This window comes from Schistocerca cancellata, chromosome 3 (assembly GCF_023864275.1).
Source record: "Schistocerca cancellata isolate TAMUIC-IGC-003103 chromosome 3, iqSchCanc2.1, whole genome shotgun sequence".
Classification (NCBI taxonomy): domain Eukaryota; kingdom Metazoa; phylum Arthropoda; class Insecta; order Orthoptera; family Acrididae; genus Schistocerca; species Schistocerca cancellata.
In genome coordinates, this window is record NC_064628.1 from 275,896,523 (window position 1) to 275,914,009 (window position 17,487).

At 42.4% G+C, this 17,487-nt stretch overlaps 1 protein-coding gene across 1 annotated transcript in view; it reads left to right on the top strand.

Annotated features, from left to right (window-relative positions):
- The window catches only part of LOC126174940 (protein yellow-like), a 49,887-nt gene extending 45,327 nt beyond the window's left edge, over positions 1 to 4,560 (top strand). The window contains exon 6 of the mRNA XM_049921397.1: positions 4,097 to 4,560. Within this exon, the coding sequence (XP_049777354.1) occupies positions 4,097 to 4,417 (321 nt within the window). The 3' untranslated portion in view covers positions 4,418 to 4,560. The remainder of the gene's footprint in view (positions 1 to 4,096) is intronic.
- The last annotated feature ends 12,927 nt before the right edge of the window (positions 4,561 to 17,487 follow it).

Here is a 17,487-nt window from a genome sequence, read left to right on the forward strand (position 1 = left end):
GACTGAGGTACACCGCCAGAACTCAACAGACACTTTGGGACAGAGCAGTTTACAACCAATACGAGCACATGATATAATCGATTAGGTAATCTAAAAATAACTGGAACGTGTTTTGTCGTTTTCATCGTTAGCGTCACATATATTGAAAATGGAAATAAATTCATAAATAAAAGTGTGGCTGTAGTGGAGGCCTGAGGCAGATTCTTTCGTCCGTTAATTAGGGCCAGAGTTTTAATCCAGCGTATTTGCTGCTTCACACGGGACTACTACCCCGTGAGTCAGAGCAAAGGTATCTTGTAATTCGGCAGATAGAACTTTAAACGTCTCTGGTCGTTTCTTTATCTGAAAAAATATGTAATTCCTTCGAACTGCTTTGTCACCGCGTTCCACTTTAGATTGCAAGAAATCTATCCTGAGACGTCTTGGAAATTGCTCTGTCCAAAGACTGTGTTCTATAACGAAAAAAGTAATTTGTTTTTCGACATATACCACCTCTGGATCAATGTACTTTAACCTACATTTTTTCTGTGAGAGTATAACAACATCGAAGGGCTTGTGCTTAAGACATAACTACGACCGTTATAATCGGTTCAACAGGCTCATGACGTATTCAACCAATAAATTTCTTGAAATTCAGTATTAGGAGATAGTCCGATGGTTTCTAATATTATTCAATATTCTTTCACCTGAATACAGAGAAACAACCTGTTACGGACCATTGAGGACACAGGCTACTTGCTGCATAAACGCTAAATAATCGGAAAAGTGGAAGCGTGTAGGCAAAAATGGTAGCTTACCAGCTCTAGAATAACATTCAGATGTAGCGCGTGAAAGATAAAAAACTAATCTCACAGTTTGGATTTGGAAAGGGAGGAAGAAGGACGGCAATGATGGAATCTGTAAAGAACATCACTCACTTAAGAACTTTAAATGAAACTCCATCAGATCAAAGGTCTCACACTGTAATTATTTCATGGTAGATTCATAAGCTTCACCTATTATAATACTGTTCTGTGTCATTGCAGTTATTTTTATGTTTCTCAGTACGTTGGCTTCGTTAGTACTGACCAACAATATTAACCGTAAATTCACCGCCGTACAGCTTCTATTGCTCTCTTCTTAATTGAAATATATTGTTCATCATAAAGTTTACAATTAATTGCAAGGAAACTGGTGTTTATGTTTATCTCTTCCGCCAGAAACCTACAAATCGACTGTCGTACACCTCTGAATATTTTGTTTAGTTTCATTTTAGCCCTTTCCTTCACTAGTCAGTAATAACTTTTTACCATACATAAAAGCCCTAGAAGCGGAAACTATTATTCTCCCTTGTGACAACCACTCTTGGTCAGTGAACGACATTCCCCTTTCAGACACATCCTTTCAGCCAACGCATCATTCTACAGAGACTACAAAGGATTGTAGTAACCAACCTCGACCACGTGAACTTTTGTCACGGGTGAAATGTGTTTGCTCTGAGAACTTAAGGAAACCGTTTTGCTCTAAAGATACGACTATAGTACCTATGTATCGCATCCATCAATCGCCGCGAAGCAGTACTCTTATAGACATAAAAGCAGTGACGGAGTAGACGTCAAACTAGTTGCTGGTCAAGCTATCGACCTTTCTTTGACTATCTCCGTTCCTCTTCTGAATGGCAGCATGCAGCACCAACGTTTAGCACGTATACGTTTGTAAATTTTAAGTTAGGTGGTTGTTATCATGAAGTTTCACTTGTACGACTCGTGTGATGATATTCCTCTGAGGGTAGAGTAACTGTTAAAAGGGTTGTGGATAACTGGGAAACAACGACAGTTGATGAATACATTAGAATGAGCACGCGGTAGATTAAAGAGAAAGCTCATACTTGTACCTAACAATGTACACAAAAAACATAATGAACATAATGAAGCTACGTGTGGACATCGACTATATTAGACGATAAATATTAATACATGCTGTTTATAAATTAGTTACAGAAAAGTAACATGTAATTGTGAAAAGGACACACGACTTATAGAAATGTTTCATACAGATCTAAATACAGTATATCTTTAAGTCTTATTCCCGCCCAAGACTGTTAGTTTCCGAAGTTCCCATTAGGTGGCATGCGCAGTTGAATCATGGTGTCTTATTATGATGCACAGTGTGCGCAGTGTTGTTTATGCTTTCATGAATCCAAATCCACTACTACATTTCAGAGAAAATTCAGGACTAAATATCAGAAAACACCATGTGAAAGACAAACTGCTATTAATTGGCAGAATGGCCGGCCAAGGTGGCCGAGCGGTTCTAGGCGCTACAGTCTGGAACCACGCGACCGCTACGGACGCAGGTTCCAATCCAGCCTCGGGCATGGATGTGTGTGATGTCCTTAGGTTAGTTCGGTTTAAGTAGTTCTAAGTTCTAGGGGACTGATGGTTCAAATGGCTCTGAGCACTATAGGACTTAACATCTCAGGTCATGAGTCCCCTAGAACTTAGAACTAATTAAACCTAACTAACCTAAGAACATCACACACATCCATGCCCGAGGCAGGATTCGAACCTGCGACCGTAGCACTAGCGTGGTTCCGGACTGAAGCGCCTAGAACCGCTCGGCCACCACGCCGGCTAGGGGACTGATGACCTCAGATGTTAACTCTCATAGTGCTCAGAGCCATTTGAACCAATTGGCAGAATATTTTGATGGAAACTGGCTATGTATCTCATAGGACGTCGGGTCAGTGTCGGCTAGCTGTCTCAGATGTAGCAATTGAACGAAGTCGGAAGTCTTACTTTTGTAGTCCAGGTAAATCAACGAGACGTGCCAGCTTAGAACTGAATGTGCCAAGTGTTTCAGTAAGGAAGATTCGTTCCTACACTAACAGAAAATGTCGACGAGCTATGACAAAAGATAACACAAGCAATTGCCACCATATATCAAGACATGCTTCGTAGGATTTGGGGGGAAATTGATTACGCATGGGACATTTGTCGTGTTAAAAAAGGTAGCCGCATTGGACATTTGTAGAGCAACCTTGAAGATATACTGCATTCCGTGCTGTATCAGACATTTCTGTAAGTCATTTGCCTTTTTCACAATTGCAGGTTACTTATTTAGAACTAATTTATAAACACGCTGTATGACTTCCTTGCTTGCTTTTCTGAGTGTTTACCGCTACGGTCGCAGGTTCGAATCCTGCCTCAGGCATGGATGTGTGTGATGTCCTTAGGTTAGTTAGGTTTAAGTAGTTCTAAGTTCTAGGGGACTGATGACCTCAGAAGTTAAGTCCCATAGTGCTCAGAGCCATTTGAACCATTTTTCTGAGTGTTTAGGAGATAGGAATTCAGATCATCGGCAAGCAGAACATATACAACTAAAAAAAAGAAAATTATTGAGACGACAAATTATTTTCAAAAGTAAAATTTCAATCTCGTCCTTGACTCCGAGTTGTAAACACGCAACGAATGTAACATATGCATTCCAAATATTTCGTAGTGACGAAATATGCGAAAGCACAAAGGGATAGAACACATACAGAGAGCAGGTTTGTCGTGTGTAGCTTCTAGGAGCTTTCGTTCTGTTCCATTGTTTACACTGTATTACTATATGTCGTTCTTTCGATTGAGGCGATCTGGGGGATCACACAAAGTGGTCCACTGTTTTCATTTCCTTCTCTTTTCCATTCACGTTCGCAGCTCGTGGTCTTGCGGTAGCGCTCTCGCTTCCCGCGCGGGGGGTCCTGGGTTTGTTTCCCAGTGGGTTATGGATTTTTCCTGACCTGAGATGACTGGGTACCGTTGTTACGTCATCATTCAACCCCATTACGGTCGGAGGAAGGCAATGGCAAACCACCTCCACTAGGAGTTTGCCTAGTACAGCGGTGCGGAACTCCCGCATCGTCTCCTACGCTCCTCTGAGTATGGGACACCATTTCCATTCACTTTTCGGAATCTTACTAGCTCTCCCTCTTTTGTCCTTTCCTCCATCCAACAGCCTTTTATTTTTATTTTTTTGTTTCTTCTTTAAAATCTTAGATTTTTCCTTGCTAACTTGCAAAACGTAGCTAACTCTGCAGTTTACTGCTGTACTCCGTTTTCCTGGTTCTCTTCAGGTGGCGCTGCCCGGGCGCCTGGCCGGCCCCAGCGGTCCCCTGGCGGCGGACCCCAGCGGGCGGCTCCTGTTCTTCCCCCAGCAGGACGCGCTGGCCGTCTACTGCTGGAACACCAGCAAGCCGCACCACCCGCACAACTTCCGGATGATCGCGCGAGACAGCGAGAGGCTGCAGTACTTCAGCCACATGGAGGTGGATCCCACTAGTATGCGACTATATCTGGGTACCAATCGCTTCACCAAATACCTCTCGAAGACTATCGACTATTCCGACTATAACTACCGACTTCTGTACATCAATCTGAGTGGAATTACGTGCTAGATAAAGGTATTATGTTCTTCAGCTGTGACTCCCTCTGGATATGGTGATTCAACGACAACCAAAGCATGGACAATTTCTTCTTTCACACATGTTTATGTGCAGGATACCGAGAATGAAGTAAATAAAATAACAGTATCAAGCAACTGAAAGCTTTCAGAATAAGATTTTCACTCTGCAGCGGAGTGTGCGCTGATATGCAACTTCCTGGCAGATTAAAACTGTGTGCCGATCCGAGACTCGAACTCCGGACCTTCGTCTTCCGCGGGCAAGTGCTCTACCACCTGAGCTACCCAACCATGACTCACGGCCCGTCAATTGAAACTTCGGGAACAAAATCCCGCACAGGCAACAGTTTCGGAATTGGAGACTGTTATAAAGTCAGCAGAGCACACGCTACTACATTTTTTATAATTTATGTACAAAAGCCAAGTATTCTCCCAGCATCGTCTCCATCCTCTGTTTCAGCTACATGCATGTATACCGAGGTGACAAAAATCATCGGAAAGCGATATGCACACATACAGATGACGGTAGTACCGCGTAAACGATTTATGAAACGACACTGCATTGCCAGAGCTGTCATTTGTGCTACGATAATTCATGTGAAAATTTTTCCGATGTGATTATATCCACGTAACGGGAACTAACAGACTTTGAATGCGGAATTGTAGGTGGAGCTTGACACAGGAGATATTCCATTTCGGAAATCTTGAGGTGCACGATATCGGCTGCAGCGCCTCTCCTGGGTTCGTAACCATATATATCCGTTGGAAACTACACGACAAGAAAACCGTGGCCGGGTCAGATGAATGCCAATTTCAGTTGGTATTAGCTGATGGTAGAGTTCAAGTGCAGCGCAAACCGCACGAAGCTATGGAGTCAAGTTGCCAACAAGGCACAGTGCAAGCTTCTGGTGGCTCCATAATTCTGTGGGCTGTGTTCACATGGAATGGACTAGATCCTATGGTAAAACTGAAGCGATGTTTTACTTACAGTGTTTTTGTTCTGCCACTTGACGACCATTTGCTGCCATTCATGGACTTCGGGTTCCCAAAACAACGATGGAATTTTTATGGGTAACAAAGCACCATGTAACCGTGCCACAGTTGTTTGGAGTTGGTTTTAAGACCACTGAAGAACATCCTGGACAAGTCGAATGAATGGTTTGGCCACCCAGATCGCTCGACATGAGTCCCATCGAACATTTATGGTACATAATCGACATGTAAGTTCGTGAAAAAAATGCTGCACCGGCAACAGTTTCGCAATTAGAGACTGCTATAGAGGCAGCATGGATCAATATTTCTGCAGGGGATTTTCGGGTTTCTGAGTCCACACCACCTCAATTTGCTTCGCTATGCCGGGAAAAATAATGTTTCGAAACGGTATTCAGAAGTACCCCATGACATTCGTCACCTCCACTTCATTTAGAAAAATCAGAAAAACCATAATTTCAGCCACGCAATAATGCAATGAAAAAAAGAAAAACAGGTAACAGACGTGAAGATGTGTGACAACATTTTCCTGAATGACATGCTAATGAAAACTAACTAAAATCGAAGAAGAACATTCATACTACTGGTTAGTTTCAGAACAGCTATTTACAGAAACTGACGATTTCATACTAACTGTACAAAACCAATTAACAACGACAAGGAACAGCCTGAAGTACATTTTAGGATTCCTGTTTCAGACGGCAACTTTAGGTATGGCTGAAATACTCTAGAGAGAATGCAGTACACAACGGCGGGCTGCGGCGTAAGACAGAATTCAACTTAAAACCAGTCAAATGTCTGTTGCAGAACACAGGGCATCAGTAATTAGCACTGAACAAGACTTGTACTCTGCCGATTTATAGTAATATCGTATTTGCAAACTTCAATAACAGTACTAAACTTTTACATTAAAAGTTACTTCATTTTAAGCCCTTTAATAATGGGCTAGGAATCGATTTGCTGTTCGCCATATCCCTTTCCACTCTGGCCCGCACAATAGTGCGGGTTCAGTTATAAATTTTTCGTGGTTCAGCTACATCACGTTTCTGCGTCATCCAGACTGCAGCGATGGTGAGGGCTCACGGCTTCCATTTGGCAGCTGTTTTATTTCATATTGTGACCACCAGAGCGCAAAAGATTATTTAAAACTTCAACGACATGACAAAGCCATGCGTTACCGACATAAATATATTATGTTTTCCTACATTTCTTTAGTTTAAGGAAATTTCTGAATCATTTTAGACTGAGAATGTTTCACTTAAGGTGTGTATGGTGTCTAGACACTTTCATGAAATGCTATTTGCATTTTATACACGTTTGAATTTTGAGTAACACGATATTGCTGGCGACGTCTTGAACAAACTATCACTATGCGAATTTTTTCAGTATTTTTACCTGATTCTACACGTAATAATGTATGGTGATTGGTACATACCAGATAACATTTTAGGGTGGAAAGGGTTATTCTAATGGAAGGAACCTGCCAACAAATCATCTTTCATCATTATAAATGTAAACAATTTTTTTCTACTTTTTGGTTATTTTCCGCGTGTTAGAATTCTTAAACAGACACAATCAAGAAAATCGAAGATCGTTAGTCAGGAGTATTTGTTTCCGCTTTCAGATAAATTTCCGTGCATCGCAGTCACCATAACACAATTAAAAGATCATCATTTACTGTAAGACTATACGTTCAGGAAGAATATTAAGTGCAGTGTCAAATATTTCGATGAGTAAGTTACTTTAACACAATGAAATGAGCTGAAAGAATTTTCTCACAACCAAGAACGACATTTCAACAGCAAAACCTTCAAGATGATTTATTAAATCTCAATGAGTGATGTGACAGTGATCAGTACAGTGTACTCGCATTCGGAAGTTCAAATCTCCCATCCGTCTATTGCGATTTAGGTTGTCTATGGTGTTTCTAAATCGCTCAAGGGAAGTACAGAGATCGTACCTTTGAAGTAGACACTACCTACTTTCTTCCATACCCTTTTCCAATTCTAGCTTGGTCTCAGTCTCAGATGACGTCGAAAATTTGCGGTTTATCAATAACTGTCTACACCTTATTTGGGAATTCTTCCAAAACGTGTAACCAGCCTTTAGTTATTTTTTAATAATTATCAGTGTATTCACAATATAAGGATTATTACTGTGTAGCATGCATTGAATCGATGCTATAGTTCATTTGAAGCGATCTCAATCACGAATAATGTAAACAAGCAGATAAAGTATGCTGTCAGCGTAAGACTCCCCCCACAGTTAAACAAATGCTTGAATTACAACTCGTAGAGCCACGGGTTTAGGCTCTTTGATCTCAGTTCCGACAAATATTACATGACGCCAAAGGTAGTGTTACAACATTAACTAGCGTATCGTCTTCAGTGATATGATTTCCGAAGTTAACTCTCCAGCGGCGCGCTATGGCTGTCGGCACGAAACACAGCGCTGTCGCCACCCGACACGAGCAGGTGATTTCATTTTGCACTCTCCGGCGGCAGTTGTCGGTATTACTTGGCTCACAAACCACCAAAATGGACCCTCTTAGAATTCCTTCGTTATCTCTGTTAAAAAGTTTATTTACTCTCTTAACCATATGCTAGTCGTATTATTTTGTCTGTGATGTACATACATAATAACTTCAAAATCCGCGAATAACGCCACAAATGAAAGATACATGTCCATTCAGTAAGGACATAATATTATAAATGTTCCAGATCGAACAAACTCACTCGTAACCGAAAGCGTACTTATATTTAAATAACGTAAAATATTACAGAAATTATTTCTATTAATTGCATAGGAAAGTCCCACAACCTTCTAGGAAAAGGTGAAAAAAATGTAAACAGTGGAACGAGAAATCTCTACGTACCTACTTTCACTTCCTCAGCGACGCGTCACGACCAACTACGCTGTGCTGAAAGTCTGAAAGTAACGACCTCGTTGAAGCCTCAAGATACAGGTTGGGATGGGAAAAGAATCACATGGAAAGGTGGGTCCACAATTCTTGCATCATTTGTCCTTTGAATCATCACATTTATTTACTGTGCACATGACAGCAGGAAATAAAATCCAGTACACACCCAGTATCACTGAACACAAGAGGTCGTTAAATGAAAGTAAGCCTTTTTAAATTTCAGCAAAGACTGAAATCACTAAACTTTCAGTTCCTGCTGCCCGAAGGGAATCAGTGCCAGTAACAGACAAATAGTTAATAAAATCTCTCTTAAACAATAATAAGTAAAAATAACTTGCACAGTATTTTAAACAGTCACCGTCATTAAGTTAAGAATTGTAATTTAGAATAAACACGCAAGCATGGCAGGTTTGACAAATTTGCTTACATCCATACTACGAATTCAGTGACAAATTAAGCTGAATAAAAAAAAAGTGAGTTGTCATTGTTGTGATCTTCAGTCCAGAGACTGGTTTGATGTAGCTCTCCATGCTACTATATCCTGTGCAAGCCTCTTTATCTCCGAATAGCTACTACTGCCTACATCCTTCTGAATCTGCTTAGGTTATTCATGTACTGCTCTCCCTCTACAATTTTGACCCTCCACGCTTCCCTGCAGTACTAAATTCGTGATCTCTCGATGCCTCAGCACGTGTGCTACCAACCGACCCCTTCTTCTAGTCAAGTTATGCCACGAATTCCTCTTCTCCCCAATTCTATTCAGTACCTCCTCATTAGTCATGTGATTTACCTATCTAATCTTCAGCATTCTCCCGTAGCACCACATTTCGAAAGTTTCTATTCTCTTATTGTCTCAACTATTTATTGTCCACGTTTCACTTCCATACATGGCTGCACTATACACAAATACTTTCAGAACGAATTCCTGACACGTAAATCTGTACTCGATGTTAACAAACTTCTCTTCTTCAGAAACGCTTTCCTTGCCATTGCCATTCTACATTTTATATCCTCTCTACTTCTACCATCATCAGTTATTTTGCTCCCCAAATAGCAAAACTTATCTACTGCTTGAAGTGTTTCATTTACTAATCTAACTCCTTCATAATCACCTGATTTAATCAGACTAAATTCCATTATCCTCGTTTTGCTTTTGTTGATGTTCATCTTATATCCTCCTTTCTAGACATTGTCCATTCCGTTCAACTGCTCTTTTAGGTCCTTTGCTGTCTCTGACAGAATTACAAACCTTAAAGTTATTATTTCTTCTTCATGAATTTTAATTCTTTCCCCAAATTTTACTTTTGTTTCCTTTACTGCTTGCTCAACATACAGATTGAGTAACATCGGAGATGATTACAACCTTGTCTTATTCCCTTCTCAACCACTGCTTCGTTTTCCTGCCCCTCGACTCTTATAATTGCCATCTGGTTACTGTACAAATTGTAAATAGCCTTTCGCTCCCTGTGTTTGACCCATGCCACCTTCAGATTTTGAAACAGTGTATTCCAATCAACTTTCACCAAGTCTGCAAAAGCTAGGAACGTAGGTTTCCTTTTCCTTAATCTATCTTTTAAGATAAGTCGTTGGATCAGTATTGCCTCACGTGTTCCAATATTTCTACGGAATCCAAACTGATCTTCTCCGAGTTCGGCTTCCATCAGCTTTTTCATTCGTCTGTTTATAATTCGTGTTAGCATTTTGCAGCCGTGCCTTATAAAACTGATAGTTAGATGATTTTCACACCTGTCAACACTTGCTTTCCTTGGGATTGGAATTATTATATTGTTCTTGAAGTCTGAGGGTTTTTCGCCTGTCTCATACATCTTGCTCACCAGACGGTAGAGTTTTGTCAGGGTTGGCTCTCCCTAGGCTATCAGTAGTTCTAATGGAATGTTGTCTACTCCCGCGGTCATATTTCGATTTAGGTCTTGCAGTGCTCTGTCAAACCTTTCATGCAATATCATAACTCCCATTTCATTTTCATCTACGTCCTATTTCCATAATACTGCCCTTAGCTACGTACATAGTCCTCTTATAGACCCTCTATGTACTCCTTCCAGCTTTCTGCCTTCCCTTCTCTCCAAAGGTTTCTTTAATTTTCCTGTACGCAGTATCTGTTTCACCCTAGTGATATCTGCCTCTACATCATTACATTTCTCCTGCAGCTGTCCCTGCTTAGCTGTTTTGCGCTTCCTGTCGATCTCATTCTTGAGACGTCTGTACTCCTTTTTGCCTGTTTCATTTGCTGCATTTTTATATTTTCTTCTGTCATTAATTAAATTTACTATCTCTCCTGTTAACTAAGGATTTCTACCATCCCTCGTCTTTTTACCTACTTTATCCTCTGCTGCCTTCACTATTTCATCTCTGAATGGTACCCATTCTTCGTCTGCTGTATTTCTTTCCTTCATACTTGTCAATCGTTCCCCAACGTTCTCTGAAAGTCTCTACAATCTCTGGTTCTTTCGGTTTATCCAGGGGTCCCATGTCCTTAGATTTCCACCATTTTGCTGTTTCTTCACTTTTAATCTATAGTTCATAACCAATAGAATATGGTCAGAGTCCACATCTGCCTCTGGAAATGTCTTACGGTTTAAAACCTGGTTCCTAAATCTCTGTCATACCATTATGTAACCTATCTGTAACCTTCCAGTGTCTCCAGGCCTCTTGCGCGTATACAACCTTCATTCGTGATTCTTAAACAAAGTGTTAGCTATGATTAAGTTACGCTTTGTGCAAAATTCTACCAGGCAGCTTCCTCTTTCATTCCTTACCCCCATTCCATATTCACCTTTAACTTTTCATTTTCTTCCTTTTCTAATTCTCTAATTTCAGTCCCCTATGACTATTGAATTTTCGTTTCTTTTCACAATATGAATAATTTTTTTATCTCATCACACATTTTTTCAATTTCTTCGTCGTCTGCGGAGCTAGTTGGCGTATAATTTTGTACTACTGCGGTAGGCGTGTGCTTCGTGTCTATCTTGGTTACAATAAAGCGTTCACTATGCTGTTCCTAGTGGTTTACCCGCGCTCCTATTTTTTTATTCATTACTAAACCTACTCCTGCATTACTCGTATTTGATTTTGTACATATAACCCAGTATTCCCCTGACTAGAAGTCTTGTTCCTCTTGCCACCGAACTTCAGTAGTTCCCAATATATGTAACTTTAAGCTATCCACTTCCCTTTTTAAATTTTGTAACCTACCTGCCCGATTAAGGAATCTGAAATTCGTTGCTCCGATCCATAGAACGCCAGTTTTCTTTCTCCTGATAAGGACGCCGTCTTCAGTAGTTTCCGCCTGGAGATCCGTATGGGGGACTATTTTACACATGCGCGGTGCATGTGTTATCAGTAAGCGTACTGCCAGCGTGTAGAATGGGGAAGGCAGGCACCTACCTGAGTTTGATCGAGGGCAGATAGGGATGGCCTCGAGTCTCATCAGGAGCGTTTAGGAAACTGCACGATTTATCGGGTGTTGGAGTGCTGTGATGAGTGTCTTCAACAAGTGCTGAAACCAAGATAGAACCATATCCAGACATCGTGGGGCCACCGCTCATTATAGATGTCAGACGTCGTAGGCTGGGTAGACATGACAAATTGTGTGGTGGAACTAACATCAGACATTAATGTTGGGAAGGCTAGAAATGTCTCTGAACACACATTGCACCGAACACTCTCAATGATAGGACTTCGCAGACGAAGACCAGTGCATGTACCACCATGACCTCGGCAACTATGACTGAAATGAGCACGCGACCATCGTCATTGGACATTGGCAGAGTGGCAGAGCGATGCATGGTCTGATGAATTCAAATACCTTCATCATGTCGATGGGAGGGCGCGAATCCGCCTTTTCCCAGGAGAACAGCTCCTGGACACCTGTATTGCAGGATGGAGACAAGCTGAGGCAACTCCATTACACCCCAGGAAAAAAATCACACGGGCATCAGCGGGTACAGTGGAGCTCATGCAAGGCTCGATTACGGCCAAGGAGAATCATACACACACCATTCATGACGATCATGTTTCCCAATGGCAGTGGTGGTTTTCATCTAGATAATGCGAAATGTCACAAAACCAGGAGAGGGATGGAATGGCTCGAAGAACACAGTGGCGAATTAGAATTAGTTTTCTGGGCCCCCCATTTCGCCAGATCTGAACCTGATCGAACATATCTCAGATGTGATCTAATGTAGCGTCAGAGTTCTTCGCCTTGCTCTCCCAAATTTACGGGAACTACGTGACATTGTTCCAGCTCACTTCAGAGACCTACCAAGGCCTGATGGCTTCAATTCCACGACAATTGCTTCTGTACCACAACTTGTCATCACCGTTATCTGTACAAAAGGTGAACATACCAACTATTAGGTAGGTGGTCATATGTAGTGGGGGCAACAGAACTGCCACCCCACTATCCGTTGCTGCCATATTTATTGAAGATGGTTGATCCAAAACGGCGGTGATAGATGTGGCAACATCGCAGACATGTCAAGGCGCGAATTTCCAGTTTTGACGGGAAAATAGATCAGCTGGGCTACCTCCACTATTCTTGCCTGCCCTTCCCCAACCATCCTCCTCTCCCATCCCCTCCACTCCCCCATCTGGAAACTGGGGCGAAAAGGACGCACTCTGTGCTGTGCTGATAGATAGGAGAGACGTATGTCTTCAGTTTTTATGTATTGTTTATTCAAGCAATTTGAGTTGTCATAGCCAGAAAATCCATCCAGTGTATTCACAATGAAATGTGAAGAGCAAGTAGTCTAGTTCACAACACTGCCACCAGACGGCACTTCGTCTCCCCCTTCTTCCCCTCATGACGTAGTCCAAGCTGGCAGTCTGGGAGTAAATGGCAGGAATTAGCTTAGTCATGTCTAGCTGCTGGACTCGGAGTATGGATGTAATTTTGTACTGTATGTACTATGTTCTCAGTGGATGAGATGTCTGTATCAGAGGAGGAGGAGTTTAATGGATGCAGAAGCTGCAATCATGCGGCTGAGGACTGTGTCAGTAGCCACCTTTCCATGCTAGGAAAGCAATGATATTTGGTGAATGCATGAAGAAGATGAATATGCTTCGTTGTCAAATAATGGAGATGGAGCAGGATGGGGCTAAGTTACACTTCACAACTCATGCTGATAAATGCATGTGGTGTAGCGGTACATCATTCAGTAAAAGTCCAATCAGTCTTCTGAGACGCAACAGGCAAAATGTTCACACCAGTTTCTCTGCATCTGCAGTTACAGGCCGTGTACCAGGCTGATAGTGCTCGCATGTGGTAGCCGCAGGGGTGGCTGGACTAAGTGCTACCTGGCATGTTGCAAATACCCGCAGCCTCCCTCCTCCCCCCCCCCCTCCTAGCGCATGGATACCTCTTGTCATTGAACACAAACTGTCTCAGGAGATAGTACGTCTGATGTTTATGCAATGTATGGAGTACTGTCACACACATAACTTAAAGATGCACACCACTACACAAAGAGACAGAGAGATTTGCAAATGATGCAAGAATATTTAAACACTTTGCGACGTAATTACACATATTATTCTGAGGAATGCCACCAACAGAGCACTTGATCACCGACCTTAAAAAAACTGAAAAATATCTCAGTACACTTGTGAAACCTCCCTGGGACGCTTAACATGGTGTTGTGAGAAATAGATACCGAAACCGATAGCAGCAGCAATATCTGATTTTACACACCAAAACGACGATATTTGTAAATCGACATAGATATCTCTGTAACTCTAAACAGGACGCTCACCACTTTTTGAGTCATAACTGCTGGTCTGAAGGCACTGCCAGGGAGAGTGAAAATACAGCTGCTTTGCTGTTCACCACTTTTCTTGAACAGTGAGTTGGCTTACTGTATATTTCCTGCTGGAGTCAGGGACTTTATGTTCCTCACTTCCCGAAGCACACACTAGTGTCGAAGCACATGTGGAAAAATCAGAACAAATGTATAGAGGGATACATAGCTGTAGTCATGCACTATTTGGACATTTTACAGCAGAAAAAACAATGAATCAAGCTACAATAAGGCCACCCAGCTAGCTGCTCCCCAAGTGGAAAGGCGTGCCGGTCCCCGGCAGGAATCCGCCTGGCAGGTCAGTGTCGAGGTCAGGTGTGGGGACCAGCCCGTGGATGGTTTTTAAGCCAGTTTTCCATCTACCTCAGTGGACGTTTGTTAGTTCCCCTCATTCCGCCTTGGTTACTCTATGTCAGCAATTGCTGTGCAAATACTGTCTCCACATACGTGTACACCATAGACCCGCCAGGGCAGCCGAGTGCGCTAACGCGCTGCTTCCTGGACTCGCGTAGGCGCGCCGGCCCCGGATCGAATCCGCCCAGAGGATTAACGACGACGGCCAGCCTGGATGTGGTTTTTAGGCGGCTTCTGACATCCTACTAGGTGAATACCGCGCTGGTCCCCACGTCCCGCCTCAGTTACACCACTCGCAGACATTTGAGACACATTCACACTATTTGACGGCTTACACTAGATGCAGACAGCTGGGGTACACTAATTCCGTCCCGGGGGGTATGGGGTGGCGGCAGGAATGGCATCCGGCCACCCCTTACAATTAACCATGTCAAATCCAAACACTGCCGACCCAGCGCACAATGCGGGATAAAGGCGGTCGTAAAAGAGAGAAACAAACGTGTACACTATAATTACTCTACCACGCAAACACTTGGGTTACACTCATCTGGTATGAGACTGGGAACTGAACTGCACAATAACCCTAGGTTCAGTGTGAGCTGCAGTGGGATGAGTGGACTGCTGTAGCCTGTTGCGGGGTTCTGCACCACTGAGAGCTATGCCAGGGCCGAAGCCTGTCCATCGTATCTAGCTTCCTGGTTTAATACACAATACAAACAAACAACAAAACAGGAAACCTCTCCTGCGGCTGATAGTCTGTGAGATGTGGTTCACCTATGAAACTTCACACTGGTTTGTGCAGCTGTCTTTGGTTACTGGTCAGCTGCTCCAATTGAGCAGTATCTGTTTATTTGGTACGATCGCCAGATAAGCTCGATGCCAGCACACAGACGGTATTTGTTTCCAAAATTTATATACATATTGGTGACAGGGGCATGGTAAAATCTTTTCGACTTCTCTACCAGGTGATGTTAGTGGAGTTTTCTCTGTTGGATGGTGCGAAATAACGATGATAGAGAGACAATGTTTCGGAAACGGACTTGAATGCACCACGAGGAACACAGATCTCCTTCAGACAGCAGTAATTGTATGTAAGTTGGAAACACGTCGCAGTCAGTAGCAAAATTCTTGTCGTCCTTCCAGTTCCAGTAACTGGTAATATTGTTGCAGGAGAAATGTTCGTTTCGCCTTGGCGTGACACACTGTTCATGGATGGCGGAACTACGACAACATGTACCTATTTTTCACCAAGATGGTCCTGTCGCATTAATCAGCTCACCCCGTTTCTACACAGATTGTAGAAGGTGGCAGATACAGCTCTCTCCAACTTCTGCTCAGTTCCGACTTGATTTTGGACGATCACATGGACAAAGCAGCAGGGAGGGTGGCACATAGACTGAGGTTCAAATGGTTCAAATGGCTCTGAGCACTATGGGACTTAACATCTGAGGTCATCAGTCCCCTAAAACTTGGAACTACTTAAACCTAACTAACCTAAGAACATCACACACATCCATGCCCGAGGCAGGATTTGAACCTGGGGCCGGAGCAGTCGGCGGTTCCGGACTGAAGCGCCTAGAACCGCTCGGCCACCGCGGCCGGCTGTAGAGTGCGGAACAGTTACAAGATGCAGTGGGACTGACTGAAGTCACTTTGGATTTTTAAAGTCACAGGAAGGTTCGAAAAAGGTGACTCGTTTCAAGATATTGGAGCGCCACGAATATGATTCACTAGCGGCTGTAATCATTAAAAGACATCTCCATAGGACCCAACGCTGGTATGTGATTTAATGGAAAAATGCATGTAAACGTGCAGGTTCCATGCAGCGTTGAAAGTTTTGATGATACTGACATCTGGGATCTGCAAAACATAAAAACAGGTTACATGACAACATGTGTATAAATTGCCATTTGGCGCTTTCTGCATTTGGGTCGACTTCTGCAACATCATAGTCACAGCAACTATTCTGTGTGTTGTTAATCAGAACAAAAAACCAGTTTCAAATTATTCGTCAGAAGTGCAAAAATAAAGACATGTTACAGGCATGTAGATTAAAATTATGAGCGCCAGCTGCAATGGACTTGAAAGTAGTGGTGGAAGGAAGAATGAAAGAAAGGGAAAAATAATAAAACATAGGAAATGGTGATAGCGGAAAAGGTAGTGACGTACCTGGCTGAGAAATGCAAAGAGGGGATGCATTAGACGGGAGCCTCTGCTCCACTGTTTGGCAGGGAGAAACGCCATATACGTTAATTTTTGGGGAACACGTTCCTGTTGAATAAATTCTGTTATTTTGGAAGGATCGTTAACAGTTATTTCGTGCGACATCAGTCAAATTATGCCGTAACCAGCCAGTAGTTATCAAGGTCATATGACATGAAAGAGTGTATAGTGTCGGTAAAATTGGCTGTAGATTCGCTAGTAGTAGTGGTCATTAAAGTTCAACTTGACGTTGCCCTAATTAAAGTTGCACAGTTTACAAGCCAGTAAAAGCAAACGGAAATAATAATAATAATAATAATAATAACATGAATATCATGTGACTTGACTGCCCACAGGGGTGATTCATCACAGAACACGCAGACTTAACGCAATAGGAAATCCGTTGGCATCCGAAATGATCTACTATCGGTTACTGTGACCTAAAGGTATAACTTTATCAAAGAACATAATAAAGCAACGACGAAACAGCTGTTGCCATGAAGGGAAACTTACCTTCCGTAATGTGAAACAGCTGCTAGGAGAAAGCATAGCTTTGCTGAGCTTCACAATTCGTACGGCATGAATAAGGATTACCATCGAACTGATTAGTAATTTGAAGACATAAAATCGTTTGGCTTGTTATTCTTATGCACTGCACTAGTGCTAAACCTTATGTATACTCAATATTATCGTCTTGAAAATCCATACCTCTTTAAATTAACTTGATGGAAGGAACGAAATAGTACCCAAGATTTGTAATTTCCTGTTAATTTAGCAGTTATT